Source organism: Limulus polyphemus, unplaced genomic scaffold (genome assembly GCF_000517525.1).
Source record: "Limulus polyphemus unplaced genomic scaffold, Limulus_polyphemus-2.1.2 Scaffold788, whole genome shotgun sequence".
Taxonomy (NCBI): Eukaryota; Metazoa; Arthropoda; class Merostomata; order Xiphosura; family Limulidae; genus Limulus; species Limulus polyphemus.
This window is the reverse complement of record NW_013666398.1, coordinates 217,581-238,175: the sequence shown is the minus strand read 5'-3', so window position 1 is coordinate 238,175 and position 20,595 is coordinate 217,581. Positions and strand designations below refer to the sequence as shown.

Sequence of the window (20,595 nt, the reverse complement as noted above, 5' to 3'; positions counted from 1 at the left end):
ACGATAATCTAGAACTTTGGTTCGGAAAAATACAGAAATACGGGATTGATTTATTTTCCCCTGTAAAAACGTTTCTCTGCGTTGATATTAATTCTGGGCCAAGAAACTATCCTCTTGTTGTTATTTGTTAAACGAACTTTCCTTACGGTGCCATTTTTGTGTGTTTGATAAAACCAGTGACATATACAGTAGTGTAAATAAATATGAAAGCTACACAGTAAAATCAGTACAAAACAGCCCCTCCTCCAATCCCCCATCCCTTACAATTGCTGACAAGATAGTAAAACAACAAGATGGTATAGTATTTTCTGAATGTTGGATGTACAACTAATCAGAAATGGTCGCACCAGATCACTGACTATTCAAACATAGCTATCAATACCATTTTAGAAGCATGCGGGTTGAAGAATACATTGCTTCTATGAATAAAATACTTCATGACAATCGTGTATCAGCTACCGTTTTGAATATTGAGGGTTATTGAAATACAGCTTGCATTATCATTAGTGCTGTATGCAAGTCATTTTGCAGTTTCAGCCAACTTTCGCTGCTAATAATAACCCCACTCAAGGAAGAAAGCTCAAATTTCCACTAGTGATCTCAAGCATCCCAGTATATATTCTTTCAATTTAGCAGACGCTACATTAGAGATCTGACCATTAAGCTGGTTCAAGTACAGGTTACTCCGAGGACGGCAAGAAACATCTTTGGTTCATTTTAACCTCATGGAATATGTAGCTACATGAAAACCTTTGCTGTAGAAAGCAATAGAAAGGGTGGAAACCGGTAATGGAAATGACATAGAGAGATGATCAGGCCTGACAGAGGATGCTGTTTACCAATGAGTTCAAGATTGAATTGTTCAATGATAATCAACAGCAGCATCTTCAAAACAGGAAATGGGGAAGTACCATTACAAAATACAACAAGTACAGAGAAACATGGGAGTAAATCTATACAGCTTTGGGGTAACATCTCCTACAATGGTTTTTAGACATAGCAAAAGTTGATGTCACTCTAACAGCAAAGGAGTACAGATAAATCCCAAGAGACTATGGTATTCCACTGGGACTGCCTAACTGGTCAGAAATGTAGCAGGTTAATTATTTTAACCATTTGACCAACAAAGTAAACATCTACCAGGAGAGGAAACAGGCAGTTGAAATTCTAGAACTCCTGCTCTGGCCTGCCTAGAGTTCAGATCTGAATATATTTGAGGGAATTTGGCCTGTGAAATTGTGTGACCTGCTATAGGGTAGTTAAACTTTCGTCAATAACTTTTATGACAATATGTTTACTAAGTTTCCTGCCATAATTGTTTGTTTTGAATTTTGCTCAAAGCTACACGAGGGCTATCTGCGCTAGCCGTCCCTAATTTACCAGTGTAAGACTAGAGAGAAGGCAGCTAGTCATCACCACCCACCGCCAACTCTTGGGATGCTCTTTTACCAACGAATAGTGGGATTGACCGTCCCATTATAATGCCCCTACGGCTGAAAGGGCGAGCATGTTTGGCGTGACGGGGATTCGAACCCACGACCCTCAAATTGCGAGTCAAGCACCCTAACCAACTGGCCATGTTCCTGCCATAAAGAGAGCAAAAAGAGCTTATACATCAAATAATAATGCATGCAATTACAGATTTGGATGCTGTCATTATGGTTCTGTAGACCTAAATAAGCGTCTATGCTTAATTAAAACGAAACTTTTGCTTGCAAAACAGTAGATTTTATTAAAAGTTCGATATTCATTTCCATTAATGTACAAAACAAAACATTTTGTTTAACAATTAATTATTTTAATTATTAAAAAGATACACCAAAACTTTTTACCGAATTCTAATGTAACGTGAATTAATCTATCTCAAGTTTTTCTTTTCATACAATGATGGGGTTTAAAGTATTGTTCTTATGAAGTTATATGTATATATATGTATATTGTGGATAAATCATTCAGTTCATTCTGAGCTACATTTATGCGGAGCCTGAATCTGAAGCTTATTTTCACTCATCATGTAGCAACACTGACATTTGCCTTCAATAACTACTTCACCGGGAATATTTTTTTAAATGTATTTGTTTATAATTTGAAGTTATCGATTATGTCTTCGTTTGTTCATTTAAAATTGCAAACGTTAAAAGTTATATTATGGCATTTTGTACCAAATTTGTTATTTTGTTACTTACTGCATATGTAAATATGTTAGCTGATAAATAATTTGAATAATTCTCAACTTTGTGTACATATGACAACAAGACCTTCAAGCATTTGATTGTATTCTTAAAAAAAAGGGAAATATTCCTAGGAATGATGACGAAAATTTTAAACGATTGATAGGAGCAATATGATTTATACAAGTAGATTTTATACAATTTCATATAATAATAATAACAAATAAAACAAATCCTAGACTATTAACGTTATCAAGCGGAAACTATTCAAGAAAACCAGTGGAACAACACTATAAATGAAAAACAACTGATTTTGTATGTAGGTCAACAGGTAAAGTTTCATATAAAGATCGAAAACGAGTAATAGCACAATTCTCTCTTCCGTGAACTAATATCATTATGATAAAATATTTTCCATAGAATACAGCAAAAGGTTATTGAGCCATTTGGATTAGTCTGGAATTTTGAGTAATCATATGTTCATTATTATTATTATTGTAATAAAAAGTAAATACTACTCAGATTGTAACAGAAAAAAATTTAGAGCTTTCTAAAGGCATGTTAGATGTACTTACCGTATCCTTACTTCTTTGGATAGCCATAATTCGTGTTTATCAAAACTGATTAAAATGGCAGCAATTTCCTGTAAAGATATTTCGAAAACGAGATGACCAAATATAATAAAGATTATGTTAATCATAAAGTTTAATGGATATATATATATATATAATGTTGTAACTACGGAAACATTCCAGACTCAATATAATGATGGTTTTATTATGAAATATTAACGAAAAACAATATATTTAAATAGTATGCAGAGAGAGAGAGAGAGCGTGGTGAAAATATGTTTTATCTGTATTATAAAATAGTAGCATTATAAAAGTATATTTGATGTGACAGCTAAACTTGCTTGATGTTTTTCCAGTGATCAGGTTAATAGTTTTTTTCATACTCGCTTCAAGCTACAGAGAAGTACTCAGCCACCGCTAGGAGACCGTACGAAACTTAAGTTCTAAGTGTCCTCCTCATCGACCGTCTCTGATTGAAAATTACCAAGCTTTAATTTTGGCACAAACTAGCTGAAACTTTCATTTCTGTTTCTTGGTATTATTACGACTTCCGGGGGGGTTGAAACAGTGTGCTTCAGATATAAAATTCTTTCAAATTGACTTCAGCTATGTTTCTCATGATTTTCACAAGTCGCTGTAGAAAAACAACGGTAGCTATACGTAATGAAGTGCCATTTTAAGTCACAACGCCTGAAGAGAATCAATTTCCAAGGTTATAACCCTAAGCTACTTTCCACGTTCGTGTGTCATCTGCTCATGATCATGTAGTCACTGAAAACACACAGCGCATAGACTAAGGCTAAGTGAAAAACCAAAGAAGAACCCATATGATCAAAACTTTGCCCACTCCATCACATGTAAAAGCAGTTGTTGAGTTACACGATACAATAGAATTTCATTATTATTTTACAAAGGAAAAGTAACCCCTTCATCATGTGTTCTAACTATAACAGTTGGTCAATAGTTCCAATACTTGAAGTCGCAATTTCATATATTTCTCGCAATCTCCTGCAGTACCTTTAGAAAACTCCTTCCTATATATATAATGTGCTTTTTATGCAAAAATAATAGACTCGAGTAATATGTTGGCTAGGTTTTCAAGGATAAAAGTTATTTTAGTCCAAATAGTAGTTTAAATAGTTTAAATTTAGTACATAAACTATAAAATCAGATAAACTTTTGTACCTTTTTTTTCTCTCAAAAAAATTCAAATAGAGCTAATTGTAAAATTAGGAGACAATTCACAAAAATCAAGAAGTGATTCATCTAAACCTTAGTTTAAACCTTGCAGGCAAAGAGATCTACATTCGTGGCTAATTATATTAGAATTGTCGTTGTTTCTTCATTTAAACAATTATTACCAACATTTCAATTTAGCATTTTGAGAGTAATTAATAGAATTCAGATGAAATAGAGAATAATAATTGGAAATAAAATAATTTTGATTTGGCATAACAACATCAGTACCGCGCGGAGATGGATATGATGCTTAAAATAATACGTACATATAGTGATATTGATCGAAAAGCAATCTCTAGTTATAAACAGTTGTCAAATATAAGGTTATGGAGCTTTTGTCACTTGATATATAATCTCCTATCCCCTTGAAGTCGTAAAAGTCGAAGCAGTAGGAGGATAAAGTATTATTGGCTGTGCTTGGGTGTTGCTCTACTTCAGTTCCACGTAAAAAGGTCCATGCTTCGCTCAGTGTTACGAAACAACGCATTAGCATTGACAGATGTTTAAACAAAATAAATAGAAAAACACCATTTTTTGTTGTCAAAAATTAAAAATATTAAAGTGGAATTGTATAAAACGAAAAAACAAAAACGTTTCGATAAAGTATAGAAACACACAGACACACACAGATATATATATATATATGTGTGTGTATGTGTTTATTCAAATTTCTAAACTGGTATAACTGAAAATAATATATAGCATCTTTGTTTAAAAATCGATCAAAAACAACAACAGCATTGGCAATAACTACTGCTCTAGCACAGAAACAACGTATTCAACACAGTACTGTTTTAAACTAGTCTTGCCCAATTAAGTTAATCTGTCTAGCTGCTGGAGGGGTGACGTCAGCTTTGGGAAACCTGCTAAATGACACTGATAAGTAATGATATCGGTTTTTTTTCTTACATTGATTATGGGAATCGAACGGTCCAAGACTGAACAAACGCAAGTTAAAAGAAAGGGTATGATAACACTAATACGCCAGCACCATTCTAACCAATCAAACTATTTGCTCAAACCTTAAAGCTTTCCAATAAAATCTGCGTAAGCTTAGTTTGTATTTCAACTTTCTCTCTCTCTATCAGTCTATCTATCTATCTATCTATCTATTTCTTCACTTCGTTCGTGTTCCAACGGTGTCTGTGAGGAGGAAAGTTCTCCACCTTGGAGAGATTCTGTAGAGTCTCTGGTAACACAAAGCGGCCTTTGTCTGCTGCAAACAAACAAGCAAAAAAAGCTTCGGTTAATATATTTCTGGATTTTTATTCCTCAAAGTAAGTGTTCTAATAAAATGTATCACGAGAATAAAACCGAGCTGGATTCATTTGTACACTACATACTATGACATTTTATTTATCACAACCACACTATTGTGAGCATATAGAAGAGTATTTAGAATGTAAGAATTTTTTAAATCTGTGAAATTACAATAATATGTAGATCATATAAAAGATATATTTTGTTCTTCTATTTGCTCGACGGCATATTTAAGTTTGTTTGTTGAATTTCGCGCAAAGCTATTCTAGGATTATCTGTGTTAGTGTGTCTCCAGCTTTGAAGTGATAGACTAGAGTCAACACCACCCACCGTCAACTCTTGCGCTACTCTTTACTGATGAAAACTGGGATTGACCATCACATTATGATGCTATCTCGGCTGAAAGGGCGAGGATATTCAGTGAAGGGATTCGAACCCTCGACCCGCAGATTGCGAATCGAGTACCTTAACCACCAAGCCATGTAGATTTGAGTAATCTGTAAATGTTTTGCGAACTCCACATGTACAAATTTCAGGTTATTCGAGCTCTATAATTTTGTAAAATACATGGAATAACCTTATTTTATATCTCGCTTCTTGTGTAACCTGACATTAACGAATATTTTTTTTATACGTCTCCTTGTACAACGTATCAAATCACCTACAGGCTCCGAAAGTTGTGTCTATTTGACGTCATTAAAATCGTTTCTTTTTATGCTTTACCTTAAAGTGTGCTTTAAGTGTTTTGTTTACATCAGTCACATGGATTTGACATTATAAAAATACATTTTCAATGTAGAGCGCGTCTAATGTATACGTGTGCTTGGTGTAATTGTAGAATATTCTTTTATGATAAATTTTGTAGAGTATATTAGCTGATTTCTATGCTCTATCAATCGTTAAATATTTAACATCATTTATTAAAGAAGAATTCTCTTGCGCACCACCTCGGTGAGAGTATCCGTTTTTGTTTTAATATTCTGCAAGTCACGTGGGTTTGACGTCAGGTATGATATGCCGAACTGCTCAAACATTTCATAACAGAATATTAACATGTTTTCAAGCTTTTCGTAGTCAAATATAAAAAATGTAAGCACATAAGACGTGCATTTGTTGTAGTTCGTAACATAAGAAAAAGAAATTGAAACTCAGCGGTTTATAGTATTTGGAAACCAAAGACGTTTTGGAACATAAATGATAAACAATTATTATGTTTTTAAATACGTAATGTAAACATCAACTGTGTGTTTACTTTAATAATATATATCTATGCATTAGACTTCAGAAAATGTCAAAAGATAAAGCATCTTAACTGAAAATTAATTAGTAATATTGAACAGTTTGTACTTACCGTAAAACACCTATCGATCAGACTTTCTATCTGTTTAACAATCTGTCTATCTAATTTTGATTATATCTTACATTAAATCACTTGACGGTAAAATAATGTATATGTAGAGGACTAAATGTATTAAAAAGAAACGTTTATGAAATCACGAGACCGTTGAGCTTAAAACTCTCTTAAAAGGTTCAATTAGCGATAGTCTCTTTTTTCATACATGTGTATAAAATCATGTTTTTTCAGATAGGGAGGCATCTGGATATCTGAATGCGTTTATATCATTACCTCACAAGTCAGACTGAACAGATCGAGGAAAAATTTAACAAATACAAAATAACTGACGGTTCAGTAGAAACGGACAAGATCCTTGTATAGCCCTAAATTAGTCTTAAGCAGCATCATTATCCAGTATTCTCTCGGAAAGATGCTTGCTTAGAAATCATCTTGCAGAAAAAATACTTTTTGATTCACAAAGTATCCGAGAAATAATAAATTGCAAAAAAAAAGACATATTTTTTTGTAGTTTTTAAAATCAACACCAAAACTTAGTATAAGGAGCATCTTTGTCTTTGAGAAAGACAAACATCAAAGAAACAAGTTCAACTAACCAGACAGAGATAATGTTTATTAGAGAAAAGTTGGGATATTCGTAGGTATGTGCTACGTACTTAAAAAAAAAGAAATGTGTTCCGAAGAAATACATAAATTCAGATAAAATGAAAATATATTCAATTAAATTCAATATGAATATTATTTTTTGCTCTTAAGGTCAAGGAGAGGGCGTGGCCTTGTGGTTAGAATTCCCGGACTATAAATATGGTTATTTTTATCATAGGTGCGCTATAAAAGTGACGATCAAATCCCACTATGTGATCAAAAAGGGTAGTGTGCGAGTTGCTGTTGACTGTCTTACTTCCAGTCTATCAGTTCAAAATTAGGGTCGGCTATGTGCCAATATCCCATTGGTGGTTTTGGGCGAAATTCTAAAACAAATTTCCGTGTCATAACTTTAGAACACAAAGACATTTCTAATGACTAGGGTAGAATTTTCTGTATTGGAGCTAGGTCATAGAAAAATTGGTAAACAAATAGTTAGATAGATAACCAACTCTGTTATAGTACAAATAAATCCTCAACACCAGCAGCTTCAACAGTGTAAGTAAGCTTAAAATGAATCAATTACCAGTAAGTTCAGACTTGATAGATAGCAAGACATATTAAGATTTAATTGAAAGACTAAACGGTAAGGTTGAAATTACGAATAAACATGACTTCCATTGCGAACTAATTCAAAATATAAAACATATAATAGGTGGTTGTAGTAAATAAAAACAACTTAACTGGTAATTAATACTTTTCCTTTCAGTATTGTTTAGTTGTCCACCCATCCATCTGACCAGATAGACATACAGTCACCCAATTAGGTAACAAGTCAGAATAATCATCTAGGTAGCCAGCTAGGCAAGCTGCCAATACTCTAAACAAGTAGCCAACCACATAGTCACTCATCCAATCAGCCAGACAGACAAGTAAACACCCAACTAGCCAGACAGTCAGATAGCCACCAAGCTAGCTAGGCAGACAGCCAATGCTCTAAACAAGTAGCAAACCACATAGTCACTCATCCAATCAGCCAGACAAACAAGTAAACATCCAACTAGCCAGACAGTCAGATAGCCACCAAGCTAGCTAGGCAGACAGCCAATACTCTAAACAAGTAGCAAACCACATAGTCACTCATCCAATCAGCCAGACAGACAAGTAAACACCCAACTAACCAGACAGTCCAATAGCCACCAAGCTAGCTAGGCAAGCAGCCAATACTCTAAACAAGTAGCAAACCATATAGTCACTCATCCAATCAGCCAGACAGACAAGTAAACACCCAACTAACCAGACAGTCAGATAGCCACCAAGCTTGCTAGGCAGACAGACAATATTCTAAACAAGTAGCCAACCACATAGTCACTCATCCAAACAGCTAGACAGACAGGTAACCATCCAACTAACCAGACAGCCACCGAGTCAGCCAATCAGATAGCTACCAAGCTAGCTAGCCAGACAGCCACCTAGTCAGCCAGTCAGATAGCTACCAAGCTAGCTAGCCAGACAGCCTCTCAAGACATAAGAAGGGTAGCCACTTAGTTTTTTTTCTCTTTCTCTCGTTGAATCAATCAGTCTGTTTAGCCTGTCAAACCTCTACCCAGCAAGAGATATTTGTTTATTTTGCCATCCTTCCATCCATCATTAAGAAAGTCAGACATTTCGCGAGCTATACATATTCTTTTTATCTGTCTCTGAAGATCTATTTTCAGTCTAATAATTAATTTTGTATTAATTAATTTACCCCAAAACGTTTTCTCAAATCATGAGTACACTGAATGCAGTATGTGAAAACTCGACAGGTCATTAACATTTTATGATCTAAGCCATAATGAACTAGCACTGTAGTTAGTAGGTTGACAACTTGTGTATAGCATTACGCTATTTCCCAGTACGCGGAATATTATTCTAACAAACGTGTTGTCAGTTTGAACAACGAAGTAATGACTCACATAAAGACAACTTCGTATCTAGTTGTTTAAACATTTTCCAGGTTACGGATTACTTTGTAGTTATGGAAGGCTTTTCATCACGCTACACAAATAATCTAGATGAAAAAAAAAACAAAATACATCTCAGCTGAGCCACTACTCTACGGATGTACCAAGAAAACAACAGCCACCCGTTACCATGACAACGAAACTCTCTTTTGAGGGCCTTGTGACAACTAACCACGTAAACACGTACATGAAGGTTAACTTTGCAATACGTTTTTCTATTTATGTGTGACAGAATTTCCTTTTTTTTAAATATTTAACAACCATGCCATAAACCTTGTGGCTTGTTTCACAGTGAGTGGAATGGTTATTCTCCAAATTTGTTATTTTATTAAATCTGTGAATTCTTATAACAGCAGAAGATTCAAGGGGATACCCTGGAATAATAATACACACATTCGAGCTTTTGGGGGAGGAAGAGGAACAATTTTTATGAGAATATTGTCGAGCGATTAAACTATAGAATCGAGTTTGATCATTTAATTCTGTGAATAAGTGCTCGAACCGACATATAGTGTAACATTAGTGTATTAGTATTGTGTGTTAGTGCATTCTTAGTAATCAAGTAACGCCAACATTCTTATACTTGTTTTTATTGAATTATAGTTTTAATACTTTAAATCAAATAACGAATTATAAGTCACTTATTAAATACTCAAACAGCTGTTTTTTATGATTTATTTAGTTTCATTGATAGATTGAAATGAATATGTTTACAGGAATATAATAAAAGCTATATATTTACTCAATATCTGATAATGAAATAAAAAATAGGGTTTGGATACATAACATCTCCTATTGTAGCATATACAACTATTATGAAAGATAAACTGCATTAAAATCTGAAAATAATAATAACCTACAGGTTTTCAGTAATGATAACTGGCCGGCATTCAACATGTATGTTTTTCGATATCTCCGTGACATTCAACATGTTTTTTTTTCGATATCTCCGTAGTCTAGTCTAGTGGAAACACAACTTCGACATTAAAATTTATTGCTGTTTTTGAGGTGTGTCGGTTAAGTACAATAATTATGCTCTGTGATATCTTATGTTCTGAATTTGGGATTTACAGATAAGGAGTCGGCGTATTACTCAGTGGTTAAAAAAGCACAGTTGTAGCCCAATGATTAACATTTTACAGTTTTGTATAATCAACAGTAATTAATACCTTATAGATAATACCATACAAAGTTTTTCATCACACAATAAATATTGAGTATAGAACCTGTTCCTTGATGATACAAGTGATTTTAATACTTATAAAATGATTCTGTGGAGGTCATGCACTTATTAAGTTCTGGTAAAACATGAGCTGGACTGACCTTATAGTTATTGTGCAGGATTATGGATTTGAGGATCCATGGTTTGTTTGTTTTGAATTTCGCGCAAAGCTACACGAGGGCTATCTGCGCTAGCCGTCCCAATTTAGCAGTGTAAGATCAGAGAGAAGGCAGCTAGTCATCACCACACACCGCCAATTCTTGGGCTTCTCTTTTACCAAAGAATAGTGGAATTGACCGCACTTATAACGCCCCCACGGCTGAAAGGGCGAGCATGTTTGGCGGGACGGGGAGAGAATCCATGGTTCGCGCAGAGTTGTCACAAAATCACGCTCAGCACTTTTGAAAAATGGATGCATTATCAGAGTGTTTGTTTGTTTGAAGTTAAGCACAAAGCAATACAATAGGCTATTTGTGCTTTGCCCACCACAGGTATCGAAACTCGGTTTTTAGTGTTGTAAGTCGGCAGACATACCACTGTGCCACTGGGGGGAGGGACATTATAAGTTTGTTTGTTTGTTTGTTTTGTTTGGAATTAAGCGCAAAGCTACACAATGGGTTATCCGTGCTCTGCCCATCACTGGTATCGAAACCCGGTTTTTAGCGTTGTAAGTCGGCAAACGCTCGGTGTGCCACTGGGGGGGGGGGGGCATTATAAGAGTGATGGTCAAATTCCACTATTTGATGCCTTTAACTTAAGGCTTGGCAGTGGATGCTGTTGTATAACCGCCTTATCTCTAGTCTATAAGTTCAAAATTAGGGATGACTAGTTTTTCCAGAATGTATGAAACGAAGTATGAGAACATTAAACGCCTTAAACAATTTGTTCTACTGAGAAAACCCGAACTACGAAAAAAACTGCAAAACTATTTTGTAGTTTATGCTCCAATATTTTAGTTCTGTAAATGAAAATATTTTTTTCATTTTCTACTTTGGAAAACTCACATTAATAATAGAATTACTAGACGTACTACACGTGTACTGATATTATGATAATTTTCTCTAACATGCCCCCCAGTGGCACAGCGGTATGTCTGCGGACTTACAACGCTAGAAATCGGGTTTCGATACCCGCGGTGGGCAGAACACAGATAGCGCTTGTGTAGCTTTGTGCATAATTAAAAAACAAACAAACAAATAATTTTCTCTCAGAATTTCGTTTTCTTTTCGAAAATTTTAGAGATAAGACTAAATATATTTTAACAGGATATTTGCTGTTCTTTGATAAGCAGAACTGTTTGGTGGAAACAAAAAACGAAGGTGTTATAGACAACAATGCTTGTTAAATACGAAACCAGGGCATCTTATTTGTTGCTTATCATGTTATCAGTTTCACGTTCTTTCATCTTTCTCAAAATTAGTAGAAAAAGTTACTGCACCATCTGCTTTGCATTAAACTATATAGCTTATTCATCAGAATTACCAACAACAGCTCTTTAAAATTCATTTGTATAATGACCCTTCTCCCTTTCTTCCCATCCCCTCTCACAATGTTGGGAAATAAGATTTGAAAAGATTTTTCCGCGATCTTTCGTACACAATTATTCTACGGCATGACTTTATTGCAAGTTTCTATACGAGCTAGAATCGATCAGTTTCACTCCTTGCAAAAACGCAATATTTTTTTCTCTATTTTATTCTGGGTATCTTAAAATGATAAAATAGTTAAGTCCTATGCAGTATAATACTAGAAAAAGTACATTTTCGAAATATACAATAGAATATGAATACTTACAGGCCATGCTCTTTCCTGTTAACTACGGAGAAGGAATATTAAAAGATAAGATCCCGAAGGTTAGGATAAATTCGGTAGATCGAACCTAGATGCTTACTGACATTAGTAAGTTAATTCTATTAGTTGTCGATTGTACCTGTTTCATTCAAAGTTGCACTGAAAAGTTAACATACAGCTATGTTTTTGTCGTACTGTTGCCATGGCACGACACACGTACTATGTTACGTGCCAGAGTAGCTTTTTGAACTGTACGAGGTAGTAGAGTGAGGTTTTAACACATAATTATATCACTTGCTAATGAATAATGGTTATCTTGTGTATCACTGCTAGGGCGGAGAAAGGCTTAGTCGATATTAACTACAAGGCTTATCTTCTGATGAGCGATGCTCTGTCCATTCCTCTACAATTAGAAAGTTGTGTTCTCTATAGTGACGGCAAAAGACAACACGCCTTCGTCAGATTATTGGTTTATTTCCCCTGGTGGTCGTCGTTCGTGTTACAGCTTGGATTACCCGTACATTATCTACTTGCTTCCGTGAGCTGGTGGCGCTCTTGAAAACAATATTTGTGTCGTTCAAGGCGTTTGGTTCAAGACGGAACTAGTGATACTGAAAGATTAAACTAATTCCAAATTAATTATTACATCTAAATGTCTCATCAAAAGTAAAGACAGTTTATAAAATGATGATGAACATTATTTGTTTTTTCCCTGAATGAAATTATCCATACAAAGAATTTTCTGGTTAAATATGAGCTAATATAAGAAAATCGATTTTTAACTTCTTCGAGAGCTGTAAAATTTATATGATTGAATCAGTAAATTATCAATGTTTTCCTAACGTCAGTGAATATTTTCCATGAATGATCTATTATTAGAACCAAAATTAACCACCGAGAGTTTGGTATTTATCTGTCTTAAATATGTTTGTATACATATCAAAAATGTAATATTTATTAGAATGGTGGTACATAGAAAGGGTATTAAACGTATTTTATTAAACCCGATAAGTCATAAGGTAAAGGAATCTGTTGAAACGTTCTGAGGGACCAATGAAACCATTAAAATTATGAATATCGTTATTGTTATTAAATAATACAATATTTCACGATATAAATGATAAATTGGAATTTAGAGTTGATGAACTAAAATTAAGAGTATATACTTGCCATAATAAAATGGATAGTATGAAAACAGTTGTAGCGTGTATTGTAGACCCAGATTTATTTGCAGCTCACATTTGTGGGACTAGGTCTTGTTTTACGCAGTTCATGATTATGGTACTCCAAGAAGCGCTGTCGGGGATTCGTGGTGACCAAGGTAGAACCCGAACCCCCTGTAAGGTGGCAGCTCGGAAGGTGTGATAACTGGCACTATCTTCCTTCAGCAACTGTGTTGCGAAATGTAAAACTCCTCACTGGATTTGTGGCACAAGATGAAAATTAGGTTGGGTTTTCCGGTAACCCAAATCGCTGCCAATTCCATTAGCCACCATGTCACATGCAAGAATTCAAGCAGGCGTGCTGAAATCCTTAACCAGCCTTTCTCCACTTGTGTGTGTGTCCATTTGGCTAAACTGGTATAATTAAGACTCGACAGAGAATAGCACAAATCTTGAAAACACCATAAGTTGGCGTTTTATATTGGCTTCTGTAAGCAGGATTTTATGCCGAGTCACAAAAATGTTGCAGCCAGTTTAGGCAGAAGATGTTGATCTGGCCAATGAATCCTGTTGGCACTACTGATGACGTCTGCAAGACTTTGGAAGGATCGGACGTCACCTGGCGAATAAAGGTCAATTTGTTTTAGTTCCGTGACCGTTGGCAGTATTTCAGAGCTATGGTAATCAGCTCTAAGACTTGCCTTACAAAACTGGCCAATAATTTTATACACAGTCACACTGACCATTAATGTTATGCAAGTCACTTTTGCAAGTCCGAGATCCCTCGCTATCTGCCTCTCATTCTGACCGCAGTCTTAACATCTTTCATTGGTCTGCTGTCTCATGACATGTTGTATTTATGGCCTAAGTATAAGACATTGTGAGTAAAATGGCTATTTTCAACAACTTTTAAAGAAAATCATATTGCTATGTCAGGACTCTCTCTATATAAGAAAACTATGCGCATGTTAGAAGCAGATCAATGATAGTAAGAGATAAGGTCTGGTTGCATACGCTATAAACCTATAAATGCCTCAAGCCGAGCTGCTATTTAATAACCGAGGCTGGTTGTGGTCATGATATTAACCCATAGTTCAACTATAAAGCCCAAAATAAAACAGATTACAGAACTTTTTCTTGTTAAACTTTATGAACATACACCAGATAATGCTCCAAATCATCAGCAAGAATAAAATATAAATATTACAATATTATAACAGAACTCTGCTATCCTACCCATTTAATTTGATAGTATGGAAAATAACAACTCTACATCCACCTATGTTTATATATAATAGTGAAATTAAGCTAGACGTAAAAGCGGGCTATCTAGATTCTTTGGAAGTATGTAAAATTATAAACCTGAATTATTGTTATTTTTAACACCGAATCTTTTAATAATGTCACTTTTAATACTCTTGACACTGAAGATTTTATTAAAAATAACAGCAAGAGACTTTAGTATAGTTTTTATATATGAATATAATTGATTATAGAAATTATTTCCGAAATTACTTTGTGGTGTCGCTAATTTACCTACTAGCGTTTAATGCTTGTGTGTTTATAGAATTTTTACGTTTTATATTTCTATGATTTAATTTTAATATGATGCTTTCTCTAATTTTCTTTTATTGTCTGACTTTGATAACACTATTTGCTAAACATTATCTTCATTAAATTACATCTGGGAAATTTAAATATGAACATAAAATGCGCTTGGGAAAATTATCCGTTTTTAAATTGCCCGATAGCAATTGATTATCAATTTGTATATCATAACATACCAAGTTGTAAATTGGATACAGTAATTTATTTATCAGCCTGGAGTATCTGTGGTCTTTCATACAAATTTAATCAAACTTGTAATATTTTTCATTTAAAGGATTAATTTATATCGTCTCCAAATAAAAAATATTATACTTATTCATTTGAAATATACCATAGTAATTCGGATCCCTTTTCTGAAAGTAAGATGTTTTTTTGTGAAAGAGTTGTAGATTTTGGTTTTCTTTACTGAGCGTGAAAATTTACGTTATGAATTAAATCTGGATTTTCAAAATAACTCTGCTGAAATTAAGTAAAATTAACTTTACCAAATAGTTTCTTTCGAATAGGATCTATTGGTTTGAAAGTTTTATCAAAATAGGTAAATGTAAAACTAAGATAAATAGATAAGTTTCATATATCTTTGTACTAATTATAATTATTATTTTCCTGTTTCATTTTATATGCTTAATATTTCTAAAATATACTTAATATATTTTAAATATATTTTAAATTTTAGAAACATATGTATTAAAGATCTTCTTGATTTATTGAAACTTAAAGTAACCCTCAAGACATTTTCTGCCTTTAAAGATTGAAACAGTCTTTTTAAAGAAAAATTATATTTGGTTAACTATTTCAAACATAAAGTTATTTATTTTTTTTCACTTTTTATAGTCCCCCAGTGGCTCAACGGTAAATCAGAAGGCTTATAACACTACAAACAGATAGCGCATTTTGCTTACAAACAAATACGTTCTCTAATTAATCAAAGTGTTGTAAAAATATTTTTATGGTAGAATCTTTATAACCCGTTTGTAATTTTTGAATATATTAAAATAAATATTGATAATCTTAAATTTGACAATTTGTTTTGTTTTCTTAGAGCAAGGCCACATTGGGCTATCTGCTGGGTCTAACAAAGGAATCGAACCCTAAAGTTTAGCGTTGTGCGTCTGTACTTTATCGTTGTCACACGGGGGATAAACTTGACGAAATAGATAGCTATGTTTATAATTATCCTAATTACAGTTTGAGTGATTTGTTTCGTGAACGTATGAGGCTAAGCATGACCCAGTGGTTCGTATGCTTCACTGTTAATCTGGGAGTCTCTAGTTCGTGTCCTGTTGCTGCAGAAACGCGCTCAGCTCTTCGGACCGTGGGCTAGTTATAAGAATGACGGTCAAGCCTTACTATTAGAGTAGCTCAGGAGTAGGTAATGGGTGCTATTGAGTCACTGACTTCCCTCTAGTCTATCAGTTCAATATTTGGGACGACTAGCTTTGCACGAATATTTTGAAGTAAACAAAAGATCATAAATTTATAGTGGCTGATAACTAGAAAGAGTGAAATGAGAAGCACTGGTTCAATTATTCCAAAAGAGATTCTAAATTTAGGATTCTTAACTAAAACTAAAAGCGATATTGAGACCTTTTTCTTTAAAATATTCATTACTTTATTACTAAAATTAATTTTTAAAACTTATAATTATATTGAAAAATTTGGTAATTAATAGCTTAAATTAAGTAATTATAATTAAAACTGATTAACTTATCCAAGTGTAAATTGAAAATCATACCCGTGGTGGGCATAGTGTAGCTTTGTGCTTAACTTCAAACAAACAAAAAGGAAAATCATACTTTTGAAACAACTTTAAGAGCATCTAAAAATAAAAAAAATCAAGTTACTATAGTTATAATAATCCTAAAGATATATACAATTTTTCTAAAATTGAGATTTACTATTACTTCGACAAAATCTGAACTGAAGCTTATTTGGTGTTATTCTTAAGGTGCTGTTAATTTTAATAAATATATATTTTATTTTGCAATGTTAACTGACATTGAATGTCTGCCTATTAAAGATTTCTGAATTAATAATAATCATAATCCAGTTTTCACAATCTCTAAACTTTGCTACTTTATATAGAAATGGGTAGAGATAAGAAGTCATATTACACCACACCGAACTATACAGTTAGTGGAGTATATTTCTGTCATATATTTGTAATATTTATACTTATTTAATAATAATAATAATATTTATACTTATTTATACTTTTCTGTTAGAAGGTGATTGTAAATGGATAAGAGCTCCCATGTATAATAATTATTTTGATTATGTAATTGAAATTACGAGGTTATTAACATGGCCACTATTAGCTTTGGATGGTGAATGGTAGGTTGGCATGTAACATTGTGGATTTACGTTCCTAGACCATGTCCCTTATTATAACTGTTCTTTTTTTGTTGTGATATTGAAGCTAACTTGTGAAGCTAAATATCCCCGATTCCTTTTGGGCGATTTTCCCACAGTTATATTCTTCCGAAGTTATACCTTTTGCAGCTGATCTGTAAATGATATAGCTTTTTTTTTTTTGCACGCTTTAAATATGATTATAACTGCTAATAGTATTGTATATCACATCTCCAAATTCTGCAGAACATAAAGTTTAAAACAACAACTTTAATGGTTTAAATATTACACCATTGATCACCCACACAGAAGGGAAAATAATTAGGCTTAAAAATACCTATACGGAAGCAGTATCTGTAAAATAGCAATGATACATAGTTTACCAGAAGTAGGAATCCCTAAACAATATGGAAATAAAATCAACTTGAAATTAGTATCTGTTAAGAAGTAAATTGTAGTCTTCCTGAAACTGAACTCTTACACCGTATCTACTGGAAATAGGACTCAAAGAGTAATGAATTAATACTTTTCTCACTAAAGTGGGAATGATATATCGACAAAGATGCTACACCTACTAGATTTGCTGCTCGTACATACTGGATGTAGTTTCTCCACAGTAGTACTCACTTCACCTATCTAGTGTATAGGTTTTCTCGTAGAGACTATAAAACACGTTCACACCAACAGTATGGTTGATACTTTTTCACTATGATATACGTCCAGCTTACCTCTCTTTGATTAACTTGTGCTCAGGGTTACTGATGAAGAGTGAAACTCTCCGAAGCTAGTATAACCCAATAACACACGATGCTCAAAGTGTAGATTGAATTGAACATCCCTTGAACTTAGACGTCGAGATTAAACAATTCTCGGAATACTAAGTTTATTTATCCATTATACCTGTTATTGTGTGGCCATATAATGTGAATAACTGAATAGTGGCCAATGACACTTTTTCTTCACTTCATCTATCCAGTGTATAGGTTTTTCTCATAGTGACTACAAAGTACGTTCACACCACAGTATGTGTGATTAGCCAGATTGTTTTGATCAGCATCTTCAGCCAAACTGATGTTTCTTCATCATAATCTTCAATTTTGCCAGCAATCTATTAAGTAATGGAAAATGCTTTGGGATTACTCGGCAATAAGAAATGGAACAAGACAGTCACATGCAATTTTAGTTCATTCATCCATAAAAAAGTTGAGATTCCAATTTAAGGTCAGGCGAATTACATTGGTCAAAAGTTCAGCTGAGTGTGTAGGTCAAAGTGAGTTGTAATGTGCGATTATACCCATGAATTAGATATTGGTTTAATGTGTACTCATGCCCATCTTTGCCTATAGAAATTGAGGACCTCCTGATCCCTGGTATTCTACTTAATCAGCTAAGTGATGGCTGTGCTGCTTTCTGTTGAACCTGCCAAACAATTTGAACACACACGCAAATTCTCTGACCCAGCTTCATTTTTAGGCTACTGTCTGGTTGTGGTATAGATAGAGCCCAGTTCCAGTAGGACGAAATGAGGGTTCGTCTTATTTAAGCAATTTTAACCTTATCTTCAACTGTTATACTAAGCCAACACTTCCATTGTCTTTCCTTAAGGCGTGTACTAGTTTTGGGTGTAGATTACAAAGTTTCACAATGGGGCTTTATTTTGTTTTCCCCCTAGTAAATATACAGTCTGCATTTTCGTGATTTTATACTACAACTTGTAGTGAAACAATGTTAAGAAAATATTCAATAAAATTGTATGCTTATTAAAAGTATTTTAATCAGCATGACTGAAAATATTCCTATCACAGCTAAATATAACACTTACTACATCATTTGTGTATATCTGTTATGATTTCTAAGACATTGTCTGTGAATTGATAATTTCACCTGCTCATGAACATTTAAACTAGTTCATGTCGAAATATTTTTTGCACTAAGCAATGAGAAACAACAGTTAAAACCTACTCAAACCATCAGGTGAAAATGTGTTCTGAAAAATCCAGTCGAGTCTTTGTTCCATTATCTTTCTTATGATAATTTCCCAGCCTGTTGAACATATCAATTTCAACCTGAAATATTCTCTTACTAGTATTAGTGAAAATAACAGGTATGCTGAATTTCCCAATAATAATTTCAAGATCAATTTCCACAGTTAACCTCATATTCACCTATTCTTAACGTCGAGATCAAATCCGTTGTGTCCATGCCTTTGTTGTTGATTATTGTGCTTTTCAAAAGAAAAATAACTCCTCATAGCTCATAGATTCGACAAACGTTTCAGGCAAATAGATATGAAACTCTAGAGAGTGGTAAAGGATGGTATGCTCTTTAAAATTTTCACCTCTCAACTAGATTATAAAAATGATTCTCTTGAAATGCTGGGCAATGTTTTGCATTAGAAACTTATCTTAATGCTGAAAGCAAGAGGTCATCACAGCACCATTTAACTTTCTGAATTGTCAATCACGTGATTGTTCTAACTGTTAATTAACTGGAAATGACATAGTGTAATGTATCCACCATGGTAACACTTGATAGCTTGGAAAACAAAGAACACCAACTTCAACTTTTCCAGAGCCAATTCACAAGCATGTAAGAGTCTGAACCAAACTTGGAAACATAATCCAATAAGTGTATTTCTTTTGGATCATCTTCCAACCATTGTTCCTTCAGCAACTTTAAAGGACCATGCACTGAATTGCCAAACACCAACTCAAACGGGCTAAACCCTAAGGACTCTTGAACTGACTCACGAAGAGCAAATAATAATAAATTAACTCTTTCATCTCAATCCTTCTAATTATTGAGACAAATACGTCCGCATGATATTTTTCAAGGTAGGATGGAATCTCTCAAGAGCACCTTGCGATTCTGGATGATAGGCACTAGATTTGATCTGTTTAGCACCAAGCTGATAAAATACTTATTGAAACAACCCCAACATAAAATATGATCCCTGATCAGACTGACTTTCTTTGGGCAAGCCAACAAAAGTAAAGAAATTAATCAAAGCCTTAAAATGTTTGGGGCTGAAATGTTTCTCTAGGGGATAGCTCTCAGGAATCGAGTGGATGCGCACATGGTAGTCAACAAATACTGGTTTTCTGATCGAGTTTTTGGTAAAGGTCCAACACAATCAAAAATCACACGACTGAGGGTTCTTCGAAAGCTGGGATAGGTTTCAAAGGAGCAACACGAATTTTCTGGTTAGGTTTCCTGACCAACTGACAGGTATGACAAGTTTACAAAACTGTGAAACATATTGCCTAATTTTT

At 34.0% G+C, this 20,595-nt stretch overlaps 1 protein-coding gene across 1 annotated transcript in view; it reads right to left on the bottom strand.

Annotated features, from left to right (window-relative positions):
- The window catches only part of LOC111086020 (putative GPI-anchored protein pfl2), a 38,299-nt gene extending 25,711 nt beyond the window's left edge, over positions 1 to 12,588 (bottom strand). Inside the window, exons 1-3 of the mRNA XM_022387277.1 lie at positions 12,204 to 12,588; positions 5,104 to 5,198; positions 2,747 to 2,814 (exon numbers count right to left, since the gene is read on the bottom strand). Coding sequence (XP_022242985.1) covers positions 2,747 to 2,814; positions 5,104 to 5,198; positions 12,204 to 12,210 — 170 coding nt within the window. The 5' untranslated portion in view covers positions 12,211 to 12,588. The remainder of the gene's footprint in view (positions 1 to 2,746; positions 2,815 to 5,103; positions 5,199 to 12,203) is intronic.
- Between the last annotated feature and the right edge of the window lie 8,007 nt (positions 12,589 to 20,595).